Raw genomic sequence first — 18,031 nt, 5'->3', positions numbered from 1 at the left:
TATGATTTGCATCATAATCTTTACAAGAGTTTTTAGAGAAAGTACTGACAGATTTCCCCTCTGTGTTTTGAGAACATGTTTTTCATTGTGAAATAGTGATCTTGTGATGATAATTAATCCTTTTGATTCAATGGTTGCTGAAAAATAAATGCAAATGATACAGTGTTTCCTTGTTTGTTAGTGCGTATGTATGAGTTTATGTTTGTTATGCCTTTGTGTGTGTGTATGTGTGTGTGTGTGTGTGTGTGTATGCATGATCCTTAAATATTAAGAATTTAACATTTTTTATTGTTGCATGCTAGTCAACAAGGGACTGTTACAATCCTACACACATACAGACATGGACACACACACACACACACACACACATCCATGAATGCACACAGGCATGCACATACACACGTGCGCAGGCACATGAACCACACCTACATGATGGACAGCACTCATGATACATGTACATTGATTTTTTAGTATTTTATTACCATACAAAAAAGCAGTCTAGAAATTTGGTAAGGAAAGCCAGACAAGACCATTACATGGAACATACTCACTGGCATCATGCTTTCACACTACAAAGACTACAAATCAATTTATCTGTATCAAGCACAATTTATAAAGAATTTAAAAAGAAACAGTTACAGGTCTCGCATAGTATGATTACGATCGCACAGATTCATTTTGAACAAACATGAAATGCCGTTGGAGACATGCTGTCGAGAAAAAAGAGGGGGAAAGGGGTACAATATGTTAAAAACTCACGAATGTTAAGCATAGACAGTACCTTCATCGATCGTCCTTTTGGAGATCAATGGAGAATAATCGGATTCAGTTTGTGTGTGTGTGTATGTGTTTATTTTGTTTTGATGATAAGTGATGAACTGACTTGCTACACTTAAAATAAACGGGCGATACACTGATCAGTCCATTTTGAAATGAACAGGGACAAAAAACAGCAAACAGGATTTGGTTCCTTCTGACACAACACGGGGAATAACTAACCTAAGTCCTTTTGACTAGCACATGTAAACAATAACGGTGAGTCTATGTCGTCACTCAGTTTCATGTATGTGTTGCAGTATACTTTAACATTTGCATCTTTTTTGGCTACTACAAGAGCCGGTATCAGAACCACACTTTCTTTTTAACAAAAGAGTAACCGTTGATTTCTAGCCATTTGGTAATAATGTAGGAATAATACATTACTTTCAGAATAATTGGAAGATGAAAAGACTAGGTCCTTTAAAAGAAAGAAAAAGGAATATGAGGACATGGTCCCTGTTTGAAATTAACTCACTCAGTACGGCCTGTCCTCTCTTCTCCTCTACACAGACCCCTCGGATGTCCAGTGGGTGTCTCAGTGACCCAACCTTTAGCTTCCGTAGTCAGAATTGTGGTATTCTTTGTCAACATTCACCTCTTCAGTATAAGAGCCTTCCGCTTGCAATATTTTGATGGTGGTAATTGGGGTGAAACGCTGTTAACGTCGTCTATTTCGCCGTTCGTATGGAGAGAGTTAATGGGACTGTCCAGACTCTTTGTTTTTCCTCTTTTTCTTTTTCACCTCAAATCGGAAATGGATGCACGCAAAGGGGTTCAGTCAGTTTTGAAGTAAACGGGGAAGGTCTGGATCTGCCCTTTGCTCCAGCTGTACAGCTTCTGTTCGTTGGAGTTGTACTGCAGCATGACGCTCGACGCCTGCTTCGAGGAGTTGAAGTTGACAGCATTGTTGAAGACGAGGTTCCCAGCGTCCATCTTGGCTTCCTGCTGGGTGTTGGTGTCGTAGATGTAGCGGATGAAGGTGGGCGTGTCCTGGTAGGAGTTGGTGGCATACAGGACCCCGCAGATCATGAAGCTGTTGCCCACCATCTTCTTGGGGAAGCTGGTCAGCCAGGTCTTCTCGATCTCCAGGGTGCGCGGGTGGAGCTTGCTGATGACCATTTTCCCGGCAGCGTCTTTGGTGGAGTAGATCACCCACAGACCTGACAACACCACCAACAACAACACTGAACAACAATAGCACACCTTTCACAACAACGTGGAGTAGATTACCCACAGACCTGACAACACCACCAACAACATTGAACAACAATAGCACACCTTTCACAACAACGTGGAGTAGATTACCCACAGACCTGACAACACCACCAACAACATTGAACAACAATAGCACACCTTTCACAACAACGTGGAGTAGATTACCCACAGACCTGACAACACCACCAACAACATTGAACAACAATAGCACACCTTTCACAACAACGTGGAGTAGATTACCCACAGACCTGACAACACCACCACCAACAACACTGAACGAACAACAATAGCACACCTTTCACAACAATGTGAAGTAGATTACCCACAAACCTGACAACACCACCACCAACAACACTGAAAAACAATAGCACACCTTTCACAACAATGTGAAGTAGATCACCCACAGACCTGACAACACCACCAACAACATTGAACAACAATAGCACACTTTTCACAACAATGTGAAGTAGATTACCCACAGACCTGACAACACCACCACCAACAACACTGAACGAACAACAATAGCACACCTTTCACAACAATGTGAAGTAGATTACCCACAAACCTGACAACAACTATAGCAAAATGTTGCTTATTTCAACAGGGCTTGAAAATTACCCACGGACCTGGCAACACCTACCATAACAACAACATGGAGTAGATTACCCACAGACCTGACAACACCAACAACATGGAGTAGATTACCCACAGACCTGACAACAACAACAACATGGAGTAGATTACCCACAGACATGACAACAACAACAACAACATGGAGTAGATTACCCACAGACCTGACAATAACAACATGGAGTAGATTACCCACAGACATGACAACAACAACAACAACATGGAGTAGATTACCCACAGACCTGACAACACCAACAACATGGAGTAGATTACCCACAGACATGACAACAACAACAACAACATGGAGTAGATTACCCACAGACCTGACAACACCAACAACAACATGGAGTAGATATGACAACACCAACAACAACAACATGGAGTAGATTACCCACAGACATGACAACAACAACAACAACAACATGGAGTAGATTACCCACAGACATGACAACAACAACAACAACATGGAGTAGATTACCCACAGACCTGACAACACCAACAACATGGAGTAGATTACCCACAGACATGACAACAACAACAACAACATGGAGTAGATTACCTACACACCTGACAACAACATGGAGTAGATTACCCACAGATATGACAATAACAACAACAACATGGAGTAGATTACCCACACACCTAACAACAACACCAACAACAACATGGAGTAGATTACCCACACACCCAACAACAACACCAACAACAACATGGAGTAGATTACCCACACACCTAACAACAACACCAACAACAACATGGAGTAGATTACCCACACACCCAACAACAACACCAACAACAAAATGGAGTAGATTACCCACACACCTAACAATAACACCAACAACAAAATGGAGTAGATTACCCACAGACCTGGCAACAAAAACAGGAACGACATTGGGTAGATTACCCACAGACCTGACAATTACAACAACAACGTAGAGTAGATATACTATCAGACCTGGCAACAACAACATGGGGGAGTATATTACCCACAAACCTGACACCACCAACAGCTTGGAGCATACACTGCCCACAGGTCGACCTGACAACACCAGCAACTTAAAGCCTGAACCGGACTATAAATGGCGGGCGATTTGAATCAAGCCAGTTTCTCACCAGAGTCTGACACTGTGACGTCGGTGAAGGTTTATTCAAAATAAAAGCCTAATAAAGCTACGGTTTGGCTTCATTTATGGCAGAGAGCGAGATTTGCCTAGCAGCTTCCAATCTAGACCTGAATTGACTTTGGAAAGTACAAAATGTGTCAGCTACACGTAATACAAAATTTGAATGCAGAGAAAAGGGGCGGAGCTAGAGCCGTTTGTGTTTGCGCTAGACGTGTCTGTCAGATAAAAATAGCACCAGCACGTGGTACTGTCCGGTGAGAATTGGAAAGCATGCAGACAGCCCCTCGACGTTGGCAACCGTAAACGACCACATTGTTTGTAAAACATGCAAACGGAGAGAAATATGACGATCTACTAACCTACCGGACACGTGCTCGCGCTTTTTATAGATAAACTCCGCCCCTTTCCCTTTTATGGATAGGCTCTAGTGCGCATGCGCAACCGAAACCTTGCTCTCGGGAGTTAAGACTTTAAGACCTGCCCGGTTTCCCCCTACTCGCCATTCATCCCCCTCCCCCTCCCCTTCTAAACGATAATGCTCAAATGTATTAATTAATTAATACTCTAACAAAATGTCTTCAGTCACCGACATGTGTGACGGGACATCAAACAAAATTCCTCCTCCTCCTCCTCCACCCACAGAACCTGACACCAACAACATCGTGGAACACATTACCCACATAGTGCCACATTACCCACATAGTGCCACATTACCCACATAGTGCCACATTACCCACACAGTGCCACATTACCCACATAGTGCCACATTACCCACACACTGGTCTTTAAAACGTGTATGACCCTCCATGTAGGCGACTATACTTTCGGGAGCAGCTGAGCAAGGATTAATTAACCCTTTCAGTGCCAAACCTGTTTCATGCCAAGTGACAACTATTAGCCAAGGGATGTTCTGGTCACGGAGGGTAATAATAAACATTTTTTTTTTAAACTAGCATGCAAAATACTAAAAGAAAAATACATAACCCATACTTTTCTGAAAGTGAAACAATCAACACACTAACTAACTCAGACAATTTCACATGAATTCGTTAATCTAGCAGTCGGGGGGGGGGGGGGGGGGGGGGGGAAACTACTATGACACGGACGGAAATTTCCGTCCTGGGGTACTTAATAGGTTAACTAAAGGAGACGGCATGATGGAAATGAAACAGATCGACGACACCCACCCAGTTCATCCACGGCCAGGTCGATGTCACTGTGGAGGCCGGACTGGTAGGGGTAGATGTTGCCCACGCCCGCTGAGGGCAGGTCCCTCTCCGTGCTAATCTCCATGCGCTTCAGGTTGTACTTGATGAGCGTGCGGCTGCCGGACTTGTGACAGAAGAGGGCGTTGCGGTACACCACGTGACCCGTACCCTCGCAGTCGAACGGCAGAGAGATGTACCTGTTGTGTTCAAGTCAACAGATTGTGTTCTGGTCTGGTCTGTTGTGTCGTGTTGCGTTGTATTGGGTTGGGTTGTGTTGTGTTGGTTTGGGTTGTGTTGTGTTGCGTTGTATTGCATTGCATTGTATTGTATTGCACTGCACTGCGTTGCGTTGCGTTGCGTTGCGTTGCGTCGTGTTGTGTTATGTTGTAGACGGGCGCAATAGCCGAGTGGTTAAAGCGTTTGACTGTCAATCTGAGGGTCCCAGGTTGGAATCACGGTGACGGCGCCTGGTGGGTAAAGGGTGGAGATTTTTACGATCTCCCAGGTCAAAATATGTGCAGACCTGCTAGTGCCTGAACCTCCTTCGTGTGTATATGCAAGCAGAAGATCAAATACGCACGTTAAATATCCTGTAATCCATGTCAGCGTTCGGTGGGTTATGGAAACAAGAACATACCCAGCATGCACACCCCCGAAAACGGAGTATGGCTGCCTACATGGCGGGGTAAAAACGGTCATACACGTAAAAGCCCACTCGTGTGCATACGAGTGAACGCAGAAGAAGAAGAAGTGTTATGTTGTAAAGTGGACAGAGCGTTCATGTACAGTGACATGACCTGCACTCTCACAGTCGAATGGCAGAGAGATGTACATGTTAGCAACAGATCGTATCGTATCGTATTGTATTGTATTGTATTGTATTGTATTGTATTGTATTACTTTTTATTAACGTCGACTGCCTTAAAGCTCTCTTGGCCGACAGAGAGAGAGAGAGAGAGAGAGAGAGAGTGTGTGTGTGTGTGTGTGAGAGAGAGAGAGAGAGAGAGAGAGAGAGAGAGAGAGAGAGAGAGAGAGAGAGAGAGTTTTAATAAACACTATATTTCGAAAAAAGTTTAAACGTCTATCAATGTTTCATTTATCATGCATTGATAGCATTAAAAAGTTGAAAGATGTGTTATTTTTGCCGTAGTCTTAAAGACCAGTGAAATGTGAGCCAAAAGCTGAAGAAGGAAAAAAAACCAAAACATCTACTGATGGTAGTGTCGTTTCATCTATGCACGAAAACCGCCCGCATCAAAATAGGTCCTTGATTAATAAATATTTTCAGGAATAGCCGACCAGGACTTTACCTGCAAGTTACAGCATCAACGTTGATGGTAGTATCTTTTCATATATGCACGAAAATTGCCATCAGAATAGGTCCCTGATTTTATGAATACTTGACCAGGACTATTACCTGCAAGTTACAGCATCAAAGCTGATCTTATCATCGTTTCACCTATGCACGAAAATTGCCTGCATCAAAATAGGTCCTTGATTTCAGGAATACCTAACCAGGATTTTTACCTGCAAGTTACAGCATCAAAGCTGATAGTCTATGCACGAAAACTGCTCGCATCAAAAATCAAAACAGGTCCCTGAATTCATAGGAATACTCAACCAGGACTTTACCTGCAAGTTAAAGCATCATCAAAACAGCCTACCTGCACCATAAAAACAGCCTACCTGCAGCATCAAAACAGCCTACCTGCAGCATCAAAACAGCCTACCTGCAGCATCAAAACACCCTACCTACATCATCAAAACACCTTACCTACAGCATCAAACAGCCTACCTTCAGCATCAAAACAGCCTACCTTCATATTCAAAACAGCCTACCAGCATCATCAAAACAGCCTACCTACATCATCAAAACAGCCTACCTGCATCATCAAAACAGCCTACCTGCATCATCAAAACACCCTACCTTCAGCATCAAAACAGCCTACCTACATCATCAAAACAGCCTACCAGCATCATCAAAACAGCCTACCTGCATCATCAAAACAGCCTACCTACCTGCATCATCAAAACAGCCTACCTACATCATCAAAACAGCTTACCTGCACAATCAAAGCCTACCTGCAGCTTCAAAACAGCCTACCTACCTGCATCATCAAAACGGCCTACCTGCACCATCAAAACAGCCTACCTGCATCATCAAAACAGCCTACCTACATCATCAAAACACCCTACCTGCAGCATCACAGCAGCCTATACCTACCTACCTACCTACCTGCTGACCACGTTGTACGGGAGGTCCTCACGGTAGTTGTACTGCAGGAGCAGGTCTCGCTTGTCGGTCACGGCAATGACCCACATCTTGTCGGAGTTGGTGGTGGAGTCTGTCAGCACCACGCCTTGCTCCCAGGGGGCAGTCAGCTTGTCCCCGCTGCCGAAGGCTGACACCGCGCGTGGACACTGACCTGGTGGGGTAGTGGGTGTATTACATATGGGGTAATGGGTATGATACCTTACCACCTGAGGGTAGTGGGCATATTACGTATGAAGTTGTGGTTAAAATACGTAATTGTGGATAGTAAATGAATATGGGTAGTGGGTAGAATACGTCTGGGGTTGTGGGTAGAATACGACAGGACATGTGAGTTTGTAGGTGTAATACATCAAGACTTGTGGGCAGTGGGTATAATACATCACGATCTTTAAGGCAGTTGGTATAATACATCAAGACTTGTGGGGCAGTGGGTATAATATATCACGATCTTTAAGGCAGTTGGTATAATACATCAAGACTTGTGGGGCAGTAGGTATAATACATCACGATCTTTAAGGCAGTTGGTATAATACATCAAGACATGAAAGCAGTGGGTATAATACATCAGGATCTTTGAGATAGTGGATATAATACGTCACGATCTTTGAAACAGTGGGTATAATACGTCACGATCTTTAAGGCAGTGGGTATAATACATCACGATCTTTGAGGCAGTGGGTATAATACATCAGGATCTTTGAAGCAGTGGGTATAATACGTCACGATCTTTGAGGCAGTGGGTATAATACATCGTGATCTTTGAGGCAGTGGGTATAATACGTCACGATCTTTGAGGCAGTGGGTATAATACATCACGATCTTTGAGGCAGTGGGTATAATACGTCACGATCTTTAAGGCAGTGGGTATAATACACAACGATCTTTGAGGCAGTGTCTATAATACGTCACGATCTTTGAGGCAGTGGGTATAATACATCGTGATCTTTGAGGCAGTGGGTATAATACGTCACGATCTTTGAGGCAGTGGGTATAATACATCACGATCTTTGAGGCAGTGGGTATAATACATCACGATCTTTGAGGCAGTGGGTATAATACATCACGATCTTTGAGGCAGTGGGTATAATACATCACGATCTTTGAGGCAGTGGGTATAATACATCACGATCTTTGAGGCAGTGGGTATAAGACATCACGATCTTTAAGGCAGTGGGTATAAGACATCACGATCTTTAAGGCAGTGGGTATAATACGTCACGATCTTTGAGGCAGTGGGTATAATACGTCACGATCTTTGAGGCAGTGGGTATAATACATCGTGATCTTTGAGGCAGTTGGTATAATACGTCACGATCTTTGAGGCAGTGGGTATAATACGTCACGATCTTTGAGGCAGTGGGTATAATACATCACGATCTTTGAGGCAGTGGGTATAATACGTCACGATCTTTAAGGCAGTGGGTATAATACACAACGATCTTTGAGGCAGTGTCTATAATACGTCACGATCTTTAAGGCAGTGGGTATAATACATCAGGATCTTTAAGGCAGTGGGAAAATACAAACAAAGCCCGATTTAAGAATGGAGGGGGGAATATACATGTATGCAATGTTTATTTTTAATCTAGAGATTTGTGAGCTTATTTATAGAATTTTCTCAAGGAATCTGTAGCGTGCAATAACACTAAAACTAAGGAAAATACGGCATTAGGAATAAATAAATAAATAAAACAAGAGGTAATCGTTTTCTCTAATAAGGATCGTCAAGCTTGTTATTCTTTGCTGCTGACAGTACAGAAAGACTCCAGCACATGCACACACAAAAAATAAATAAATAAACAGTTCCCAAAGACAAACATTTCACACACAAACAAACAAATATAAAATGATATTTTTCACAAACTTTTTTTTTAATGTTCGCGTTGGGATTCGGTCCTACGCTTTCCATAAAACTTCGATTTTCATATCTAGTGTCTAGTGTTTAGTGTAACAGCCAGCGGCGCATCACTAGTTTGTAGTCACCGCTTCGGGATTCGGATTACCTGCATGTAATTCTTTCATCGAGTTATCAACCAAGATTTTTTTCCCCAAATAATGGCTTTGGAAAGGATCTGCTCACTTCCAAACTGAGAGATGAGCAAGCTGGATTCCTACTCGAAAGACTTCTCAATGACCAGAGTATTGCGCGTCATAATTCTGTATGGAAACGTCACTTCCTGTATTGTCCACAAGTCATCAGTTTCAGTTTCTCAAGAAGGCTTCAAGGAGCATAGTTGGGAAAGACGTCATATCAATGCCCTTTGCTTTGCCTTGCCTTCGCCTTGCTCTGCCTTGCTTTACCATGCCTTGCAGTGCCTTGCCTTGTGTATTGCTTTGAGAAATAATATCCATCTTCGTCTTGATCCAGAAATCACACCGTGAAGCAGGGTAAGCCTTGTCTTTTTCTTTTTTTTATTTTATTTATCAAAACGTCAATCGTGATGTCTCCTTTGTACATGGCTGGTCAGTTTGTTCCTACATCATGAATTACGTATATCTATATTCATATCAGCATTAATACTTCCTCAGCAATCACCAAACTGTATATTTCATCTTATATCATTTTTTCAGGGGTGGGGGTGGTGTGTGTATGTGTGGGGGGAATGGGGGGAGGGCGGGTGGGGGGGGGGGGGGGGGTAAGGTCATGCATCGTCACCTGCATGTGGAACTAAATATTGAAACAAGAGAACTGGTGAGTAAACTGCCACTTGTCTGTAAAACAGTTACTGTAAACATCTACTACTACTGCTTCTACTCTGTGTGTGTGTGTGTGTGTGTGTGTGTGTGTGTTTCCAAACGTTTTCATTTGATTTTCACATTACGACAGACATACAGACGTCTACACATCAATGATGACCGTGAGCTAAATCAACATGATATTAAGAAGAACAAGCAAAGAAATACAGAATAGCGACTGTGCACTATTTAATTTCAAATTTTAAAAAAAGAAAAAGAGAAAAAGAAAACCAAACAGTACCAACATTTAAGAAAAAAAAGAAGAAGAATAGAACAAGAAACCAAACAGCACCAACAATCACAAAAAAGATGCTGGCAAAAGTAGATACATCAAAATTAGACATATGATCGCCGCATGCAGTTCAGGAAGCCTGATGATGGATGGTGGGGTTGTCAGCCACACTAAAGAAAAACAAACATGGAAATTAACAATTAATGAGGCCAGCAGATGAAATGATTAACGAATAGTAAAGAGCGGTAACTCTCTCCGTTACACAAGGTACACAACTTCAAGTCAGTGATGCTTACGCTACCGATTCAGCTAGCACACAGGTAAATAAAAGGTACATTGGAACAAACCCAGACACTTCCAATGTACCTTTTATTTACCTGTGTGCTAGCTGAATCGGTAGCGTAAGCATCACTGACTTGAAGTTGTGTACCTTGTGTAACGGAGAGAGTTACTCACTCTTTACTATTGTTAAACAAGTGCCCTGAGTTGCAAAGTAGAAAATATAACTATGTCAGTATCATGACTGCAAGGAGAAAATGTGTATTCCTTATTTCCTTTGTATTCAGAAACAGGGCTTTAAACGGGAAACATCTGATAATAAAGTACATTATAAACAAAATTTGTTGTTGTTGTTTTGGGCTATATAAGCCTACTCTTCGATTCTATATCTATAATTCAATTCATCACTGAAACCTTGCAGAACAGGTCCAGTTTTGTTGACTCGCGTTTGTGAACAATGTGAATCAATGTTATGACACGGCGTGTATGCATACACGTGTGTGGCCGTGGTAAACTTTAACGTTGGAATTTTCTCGGCTGCTACAAGTGGCATAGGAACCAAACCTGGCAGGATTGTAGGTAGGCATCAATGCATCAGACCTTTTAACTCACTCAGTACGGCCAGTCCTCTCTTCTCCTCTACACAGACCCCTCGGATGTCCAGTGGGTGTCTCAATGACCCAACATTTAGCTTCCGTCGTCAGAATTGTGGTATTCTTTGTCAACATTCACCTCTTCAGTATAAGAGCGTTCCGCTTGCAATATTTTGATGATAGTAATTGGGATGAAACGCTGTTAACGTCGTCTCTTTCGCCGTTCGTATGGAGAGAGTTAAAGCTGTCCCATTTATGATGATGGTGGTAAGCAGGGTGAGAGGTCAAAGGTCAATGTATTATTTGGCAAAACAGAAGAAAAAAAAAAAGCTTGATAGAGACTGTATCTTACATCCAGATTTACGCAATCTTGGTGTTTTGACTTGACACGGGTACTTCCTCATCCCTATAGAAATTCAAAATCAGAAGTTAAAGGTCAAGGTCACAACATGGCTGGTGATATTGATTGGAATGTTTCTGCGTGCGAGAGAGAGAGAGAGGCAGAGAGAGGGAGAGAGAGAGAGGGGGAGAGAGAGAGAGTTCTTGTATATATTCTTCATCAAACTTGGTACAATGACTGGTCATGGTGAAAACAAAACCCGTGAAAAAAAACAAGGTCAAAGGTCAAGGTCAAGGTCACAAGATGGGACACAGTGAAAATGGAAAAGCGTGACAGAACTTACGTTTTTCATCCAGTTTTCATTAAACATCGTATACCACATTTGTTTTGGCCAGAACATGAATGCATTGTGGATTTATAGGTCAAAGATCAAGGAATGAATGAGCGCGTGTCTTTTGGCCAGTTTATGTTTTGCAGGTGTTTGTTGTTGTTGCTGTTGTTGTTGTTAGGGGTGGTGTTATTTCTCTCATGGGTCTTTTGTTGCATTAAGTGTGAATCACACATAAGTCTTTACTCTTGCTTCTCTTGTATATCTTTTGTTGGAACAAAATTAATATCGTTTAGCCAGCAACAACGTGGAATAAAAGGCAGGATCAGTGGCCTAAGTATGGCTAATAGTTCAGTTAATCGCAAAAATTTGAGCATTTGGACACCTTTCGACGGGCGCAATAGCCGAGTGGTTAAAGCGTTGGACTGTCAATCTGAGGGTCCCGGGTTCGAATCACGGTGACGGCGCCTGGTGGGTAAAGGGTGGAGATTTTTACGATCTCTCAGGTCAACATATGTGCAGACCTGCTAGTGCCTGAACCCCCTTTGTGTGTATACGCAAGCAGAAGATCAAACACGCATGTAAAAGATCCTGTAATCCATGTCAGCGTTCGGTGGGTTATGGAAACAAGAACATTCCCAGCATGCACACCCCCGAAAACGGAGTATGACTGCCTACATGGCGGGGTAAAAACGGTCATACACGTAAAAGCCCACTCGTGTGCATACGAGTGAACGCAGAAGAAGAAGAAGGACACCTTTCATTCATTATAATTATCCATTAGTGCTTGCCAGAAAAGTTGAATAATTGTGTACTGCCAAAACATATGTCTGATACTTTTTTGCTGTTGCTACGTTTAAAGAACTGCATGGATCATTGTTAAGTACGCCAGTCTCTTTGAGAATAACATTTGTTCCAAGCATCTCTGTATGCTTCTTATCTTAGGCCATTTCAGTTTAACATCAGGAATTTTACTAATATACACACACACACACACACACACACACACACACACACACACACACACACACACACACACACACACACACACACATTTTCCTAATAATTCACGATGTTACGTTTTTCATCCCATTTTTAACAGCATTATGAATGGACACCGTTCTTCATAAGTACGTCATCATACAGTTTTGAACATTTAAGTATATACATCAAACTTCTTGAACAACATAGACATATTCAAACACTAATCATGATCAACATTAATGTTCGTTTATCGAATGCACTCTTTTATTGCTGATTTAAAACCAGTAAATGTAAGAACATTTTCACACTGACATTATGCTTCAAAACTTCGTCAGAAATAAAGTGTTACTTTTGATTTCTTCAAAATAACTAAAGTGTCCATTCTCAAACAGAAAGTATGCAATACAGTGTATTTAATTATTTACCCATGTGTTGCCTCTAATGAGTGATTTTCCTGACTATTATTTTTTCAGTTATAAAACACTGGTTCTGCAAGAAGCTCAACAGATTTATTACAAGTTTGTTTGTTGTTGTTGTTGTTGTTTTTGTTTTTTGTTGTTTTGTTGTTGTTTTTTTTGAGGGGGGGGTTGTTTTGTTTTTTGTTGTTGTTTTTTTGTTATTGTTGTTGTTGTTGTTTTTTGGGGGGAGTTGTCTGTTGTTGTTTTTTCAGAAAAATTCTTTGTATGCTTCTGTCCAAAAAACCCCAACCTGATTTAGGAGAAGAAAAAAAATTCTTGGTCCGTAATGTTGAATATCATTGAGCAAACTCCACAAATGAATCAATTTTAAACAGAATTAGTGATTCCAACACAACCACCCAACCACGGGGTGTACGTTTTCTCTCACTGAAATGATACTTCTGCAGTTTTCTGGCTGACGGCATCAAAAGCTAGTGTGGAAAAGTGAAAAATAATATGATCACTCACGCAGAATGGAACAGAATGAAGGAAGGAATTTTTGTTTAATGTCCCGTCACACATATCGGTGATTGAAGAGGAACAGAATGAAAGTGTGTGTGGAAGAAAGACTGCAACAGTGAAGAAACACACTTTGAACATGCACGCAAAACAATACTCATAGTGTGTGCGTGAGTGTGTGTTTGTGTGTGTTAGTGTGTGTGTGTGTGTGTGTGTGTGTGCGTGCGTGCGCGTGAGTGTCATAGTTTGTGTGTGTGTGTGTGTGCGTGTTTCTATGTCTCTGTGTGTGCGCATGTACGTGTGTACGTGTGTGCACGAATGCTAACACCACCTCGAGCATACGTGCGAGTGAGTGCGCGCGCGCGCACACACACACACACACACACACACACACACACACACACACACAACAGCAACAACAATAACAACAACAACACACACATACACACACACACACACAGCAGCAACAATAACAACAACAACACACACACACACACACACACACACACACACACACACACACACACAGCAACAACAACAACAACAAAAACAACAACAACAACACCAACACCAACACCAACAAAAACAAAACAAAAAAAAAAACAACTCAAACTTTTCTTCCGGGGTTCCTTCTTCCCGCGGTGGTGGCACTTCTTCAGGCAGGACGAAAACGTCGAGCGCATGGCCAGCATGGTGCGGTTCACGTGCAGCAGCTGACCCTGCAGGGTCTTCTGCGTGTAGACGGCCAGCTGGCGGGCCTGGGTCGTCATGCCCACGAGGGTGCCCAGGAGGTCGAGCATCCTGTTGAGGTCGGCGTTGTGGGCCAGGATGGCCGTCCGCATGAAGTTGTACTGGTTGCGCATCGTGGCGATGATGATCTCCCTTACCGAGGAGTCTCCCGCGGACAACCCTCGGAGACCCTCAAGATCGGAGCGGAGGTCCCCGTCGCCTCTGCTGAGGAGCTGGCTTGTGTTGGCGATGGACACCTTTGTAGCAGTAAGACGGACAGAGAAGACAGAGGGGAAAGTAGAGAAAGAAAACAATGGAAAGAAGGAAGGAAGGAAAAAAAGGGAGAAGGAAATAGCGTCGTAAATTATTGCACCTATTTGATTAACCCTTTCACCGCCTGTCAATTCAGAGTACAAAATTCCCTTGTGGTATAAAACACAGAAAAGACAGTGGCTAAGAATAGCTGGGGATTCCCCCCTGCGATGTATAGAAACTATGGTCTGTCCTACCACCGAACATTGAGAGCAGGAGGTTCATGGATAACAGACCAATGAATGGTCACCTTTCAGTGGCATGGATCCTCTAACCACGCCTGTGCATAAATGCGAGCTTGGCGGTGAAAGGGTTAAACGAAACTTTTTCGGTTGGCTAGTTATGTGTTGAATAGTCCAGTTGGTTGTTTATTATTGTAGGTCCCCGCACCATCCTCTTTTCAAACAATAATCTGTATAAGTATTGCATACAACATTTCATTATTGATTAATTTTGATTTCATAATCCCACTCCCACCACCCTCCCCCCCCCCCCTCCCCCCCCCCTCCCTCTTTCACACAAACCCTTCCAATATTATGTTTTTATTTCTCCAGTCACTGACACTCGCCATCTCCATTTTCCTTCTTTTTTTTTTTTTTTTTTCTTTTTTTTTTTTTTTTCCACATTCTGTTCTCTCTCTGTCTCTGTCTCTGTCTCTCTCTCTCTCTCTCTCAGTCCCATTCACCCCGCCCCCACCCTCCACCTCAACCGTCCCCTTATCAGTTGAATGATTCTTCCTCTGCCATTGGTTTTCAGAAATGCTGATTTCTAAGTAATAATATGAATAATGATCATGATGATAGAAGTAATGATAACAATACCATTTATTTTCAGCCCAGTATCATCATCTCAGATGAAACAGACTCTAGATAAATAAAAGGACCAAGGAAACTTTTGGCGTGTTTTGCAATGGAGGCATGATTATGACTCTCAAACTAGGAGGCAAAATTGCACTGGCTCTTAGTGCTGCAGCCTTGTGGGCTAGTTGGCCTTTTCGGAACCATCCCAACGCCGACTGTCCTAAAAACCCTCTTGGCCCAGAGGGTGGGGATGTAACTTGGGCAAGACACTCTCCACTATGATCAAATTCTAGCCCAAATAGTCGGAACAGCAGTTGCCTCCTCTGCTGTTCTGATGGTCATAGTCGGACACGACTATCATATGAGAAATGACATGTCGCGTGGAGTCGCTCTCCCCATGCAGAGCGCGTCGCTACACTACAGCGCCATCCTTTTTTTTTTCTTTTTCCTGCGTGCAGCTGGGTTTGTTTTTCTTTCCTATCGAAGTGGATTTTTCTACAAAATTTTGCCAGGAACAACCCTTTTGTTGCCATGGGTTCTTTCACGCATGCTGCACACGGGACCTCGGTTTATCGTCTCATCCGAATGACCAGCGTCCAGACTACCATTCAAGGTCTAGTGGAGGAGAAGAAAATATCAGCGGCTGAGCCGTGATTCGAACCAGCGCGCTCAGATTCTCTCGCTTCCTAGGCGGACGCGTTACCTCTAGGCCATCACTCCACTTGATATGGATACGTGGATACGTGATTGATATGGATACGTATCCATATCAATCAATCAACAATAATAATAATAATAGCAACAGCAAAAACAAGACAAAGAATAACAACAACAACGACGACGACGACGACGACGGGTGCAATAGCCGAATGGTTAAAGCGTTGGAGTTTCAATCTGAGAGTCCTGGGTTCGAATCTCGGTGCACCTGGTGGGTAAAGGGTGGAGATTTTTCCGATCTCCCAGGTCAACATATGTGCAGACCTGCTAGTGCCTGAACCCCCTTCGTGTGTATGCGCACGCAGAAGATCAAATACGCACGTTAAAGATCCTGTAATCCATGTCAGCGTTCGGTGGGTTATGGAAACAAGAATATACTCAGCATGCACACCCCCGAAAACGGAGTATGGCTGCCTACATGGGGGGGGTAAATAAATAAAAACGGTCATACACGTAAAATGTTACATGTCTGTCTGAGTATGTATGCGTGTGCGTCTGAAATCTGATTGAATGACACAGGAAACGAATGATGAGCGCCCAGTGGCAGCCGTCAGTCGGCTCTACCCAGGTAGGCAGCCTGTGGTTCAAATGTCCCCGTGTATGTAAAGCGCTTAGAGCTTGGTCTCTGACCGAGGATAGGCGCTATATAAGTATCCACATCAATCAATCAATCAAGAATGACAATAAAAACAGCCAGAAGAAAAACGAACAACAACGACACCTTCTGCCTCTGCAGCTTCTCTCTAATGGTCCTCAGCAGCCTCGTGGTGTTGTCCATCTCGGCGCTCGTGGGGGGCATGGGAAACGGTAGCTGCATGGTGTGCCCGCCCCCGGACTGCCCCCCGCCCCCGCTGGGGAACTGACCCCCCGGACCTTTGCTCCCCTTCCCCCCGCCCGTGGTCACGCTGGCGCTGTTGGCGTACACGTTGACCCCGAGGGGCTGACCTTGACACTTGGCGTGGAAAGTGTTCCTCTTCAGGTCGATGTCGTACTCGCAAACGTCGTTCTTGATCGAGGTCTTCTGCTCCGCTGCTTCAGCTGGCCTAGAGGTCCACAGAACAGCCAGGACCACGAGAGCTGAGAGAACGAAGGTGGATGTGGTGGAGGAACACATGGTTTGGCCGCGCAGTGGAAAGGCGTGTCAGTGGTGCGGGGTGTGGGGTCGTTTTGGAACGTCTCACAGCACTGAGAGACTGAAGAGACAGCCGCTGTATCTCTGCAGCAGAGAGTTCGTTTCTGGAGTCCCGAGATTTCCCTGGAAGACACACAGAGAGACAGAGAGAGAGAGAATGGTTGTAGAGCGGGAGGTGGCTTTATCTTCGCGAAGAGTTCGTTCGTTCCTGGAGCCGTTGAAAGAGAGAGAGAGACAGACAGACACAGAGACAGAGACACACACAGAGAGAGGGAGGCTGCATATACCAGTGAGAGAGGAGGCTATATCTTCGCGAAGAGTTCGTTCGTTCCTGAAGTCGTCAGTTTTCCAACCTGAGAGAAAGAGAGAGGGGGGGGGGGGGAGGGAGAGAGAGAGAGAGAGGCTGCACACCAGCGGAGGCACCCACTGTATTTTCCGAGGAGACTTCGTTCCTCAGGAGTCATTTTCCCAGGAACAGAGAGACAGAGACAGACAGAGAGATAGAATGAGAATGCGAATACTCGTATTCATTATTCATTAACAGCCCCTCGTGAAGGGGTGTACATAAACATACAAGCACATCACACTCATACCAAAATGACACATACATACATGTCAGTGGGCACGTCAAACGAAATTGATGTTTAAATCATAACATCAA

The 18,031-nt window shown here is 43.5% G+C and overlaps 1 protein-coding gene across 2 annotated transcripts in view; it reads right to left on the bottom strand.

Moving 5' to 3' along the window:
* Window positions 1-459: 459 nt before the first annotated feature.
* LOC143302264 (noelin-like) overlaps window positions 460-18,031 on the bottom strand; it is a 19,559-nt gene continuing 1,987 nt past the window's right edge. The window contains exons 2-7 of one of the 2 annotated variants that reach the window (XM_076616856.1): window positions 16,960-17,493; window positions 14,294-14,666; window positions 11,464-11,517; window positions 7,233-7,422; window positions 4,976-5,193; window positions 460-1,979 (exon numbers count right to left, since the gene is read on the bottom strand). In XM_076616856.1, coding sequence (XP_076472971.1) covers window positions 1,594-1,979; window positions 4,976-5,193; window positions 7,233-7,422; window positions 11,464-11,517; window positions 14,294-14,666; window positions 16,960-17,352 — 1,614 coding nt within the window. In that variant the 5' untranslated portion in view covers window positions 17,353-17,493 and the 3' untranslated portion in view covers window positions 460-1,593. The remainder of the gene's footprint in view (window positions 1,980-4,975; window positions 5,194-7,232; window positions 7,423-11,463; window positions 11,518-14,293; window positions 14,667-16,959; window positions 17,494-18,031) is intronic. The other variant, XM_076616857.1, reaches the window with a different exon arrangement.

This window comes from Babylonia areolata, chromosome 29 (genome assembly GCF_041734735.1).
Source record: "Babylonia areolata isolate BAREFJ2019XMU chromosome 29, ASM4173473v1, whole genome shotgun sequence".
NCBI lineage: Eukaryota > Metazoa > Mollusca > Gastropoda > Neogastropoda > Buccinidae > Babylonia > Babylonia areolata.
This window is presented reverse-complemented; position numbering and strand designations above follow the sequence as displayed.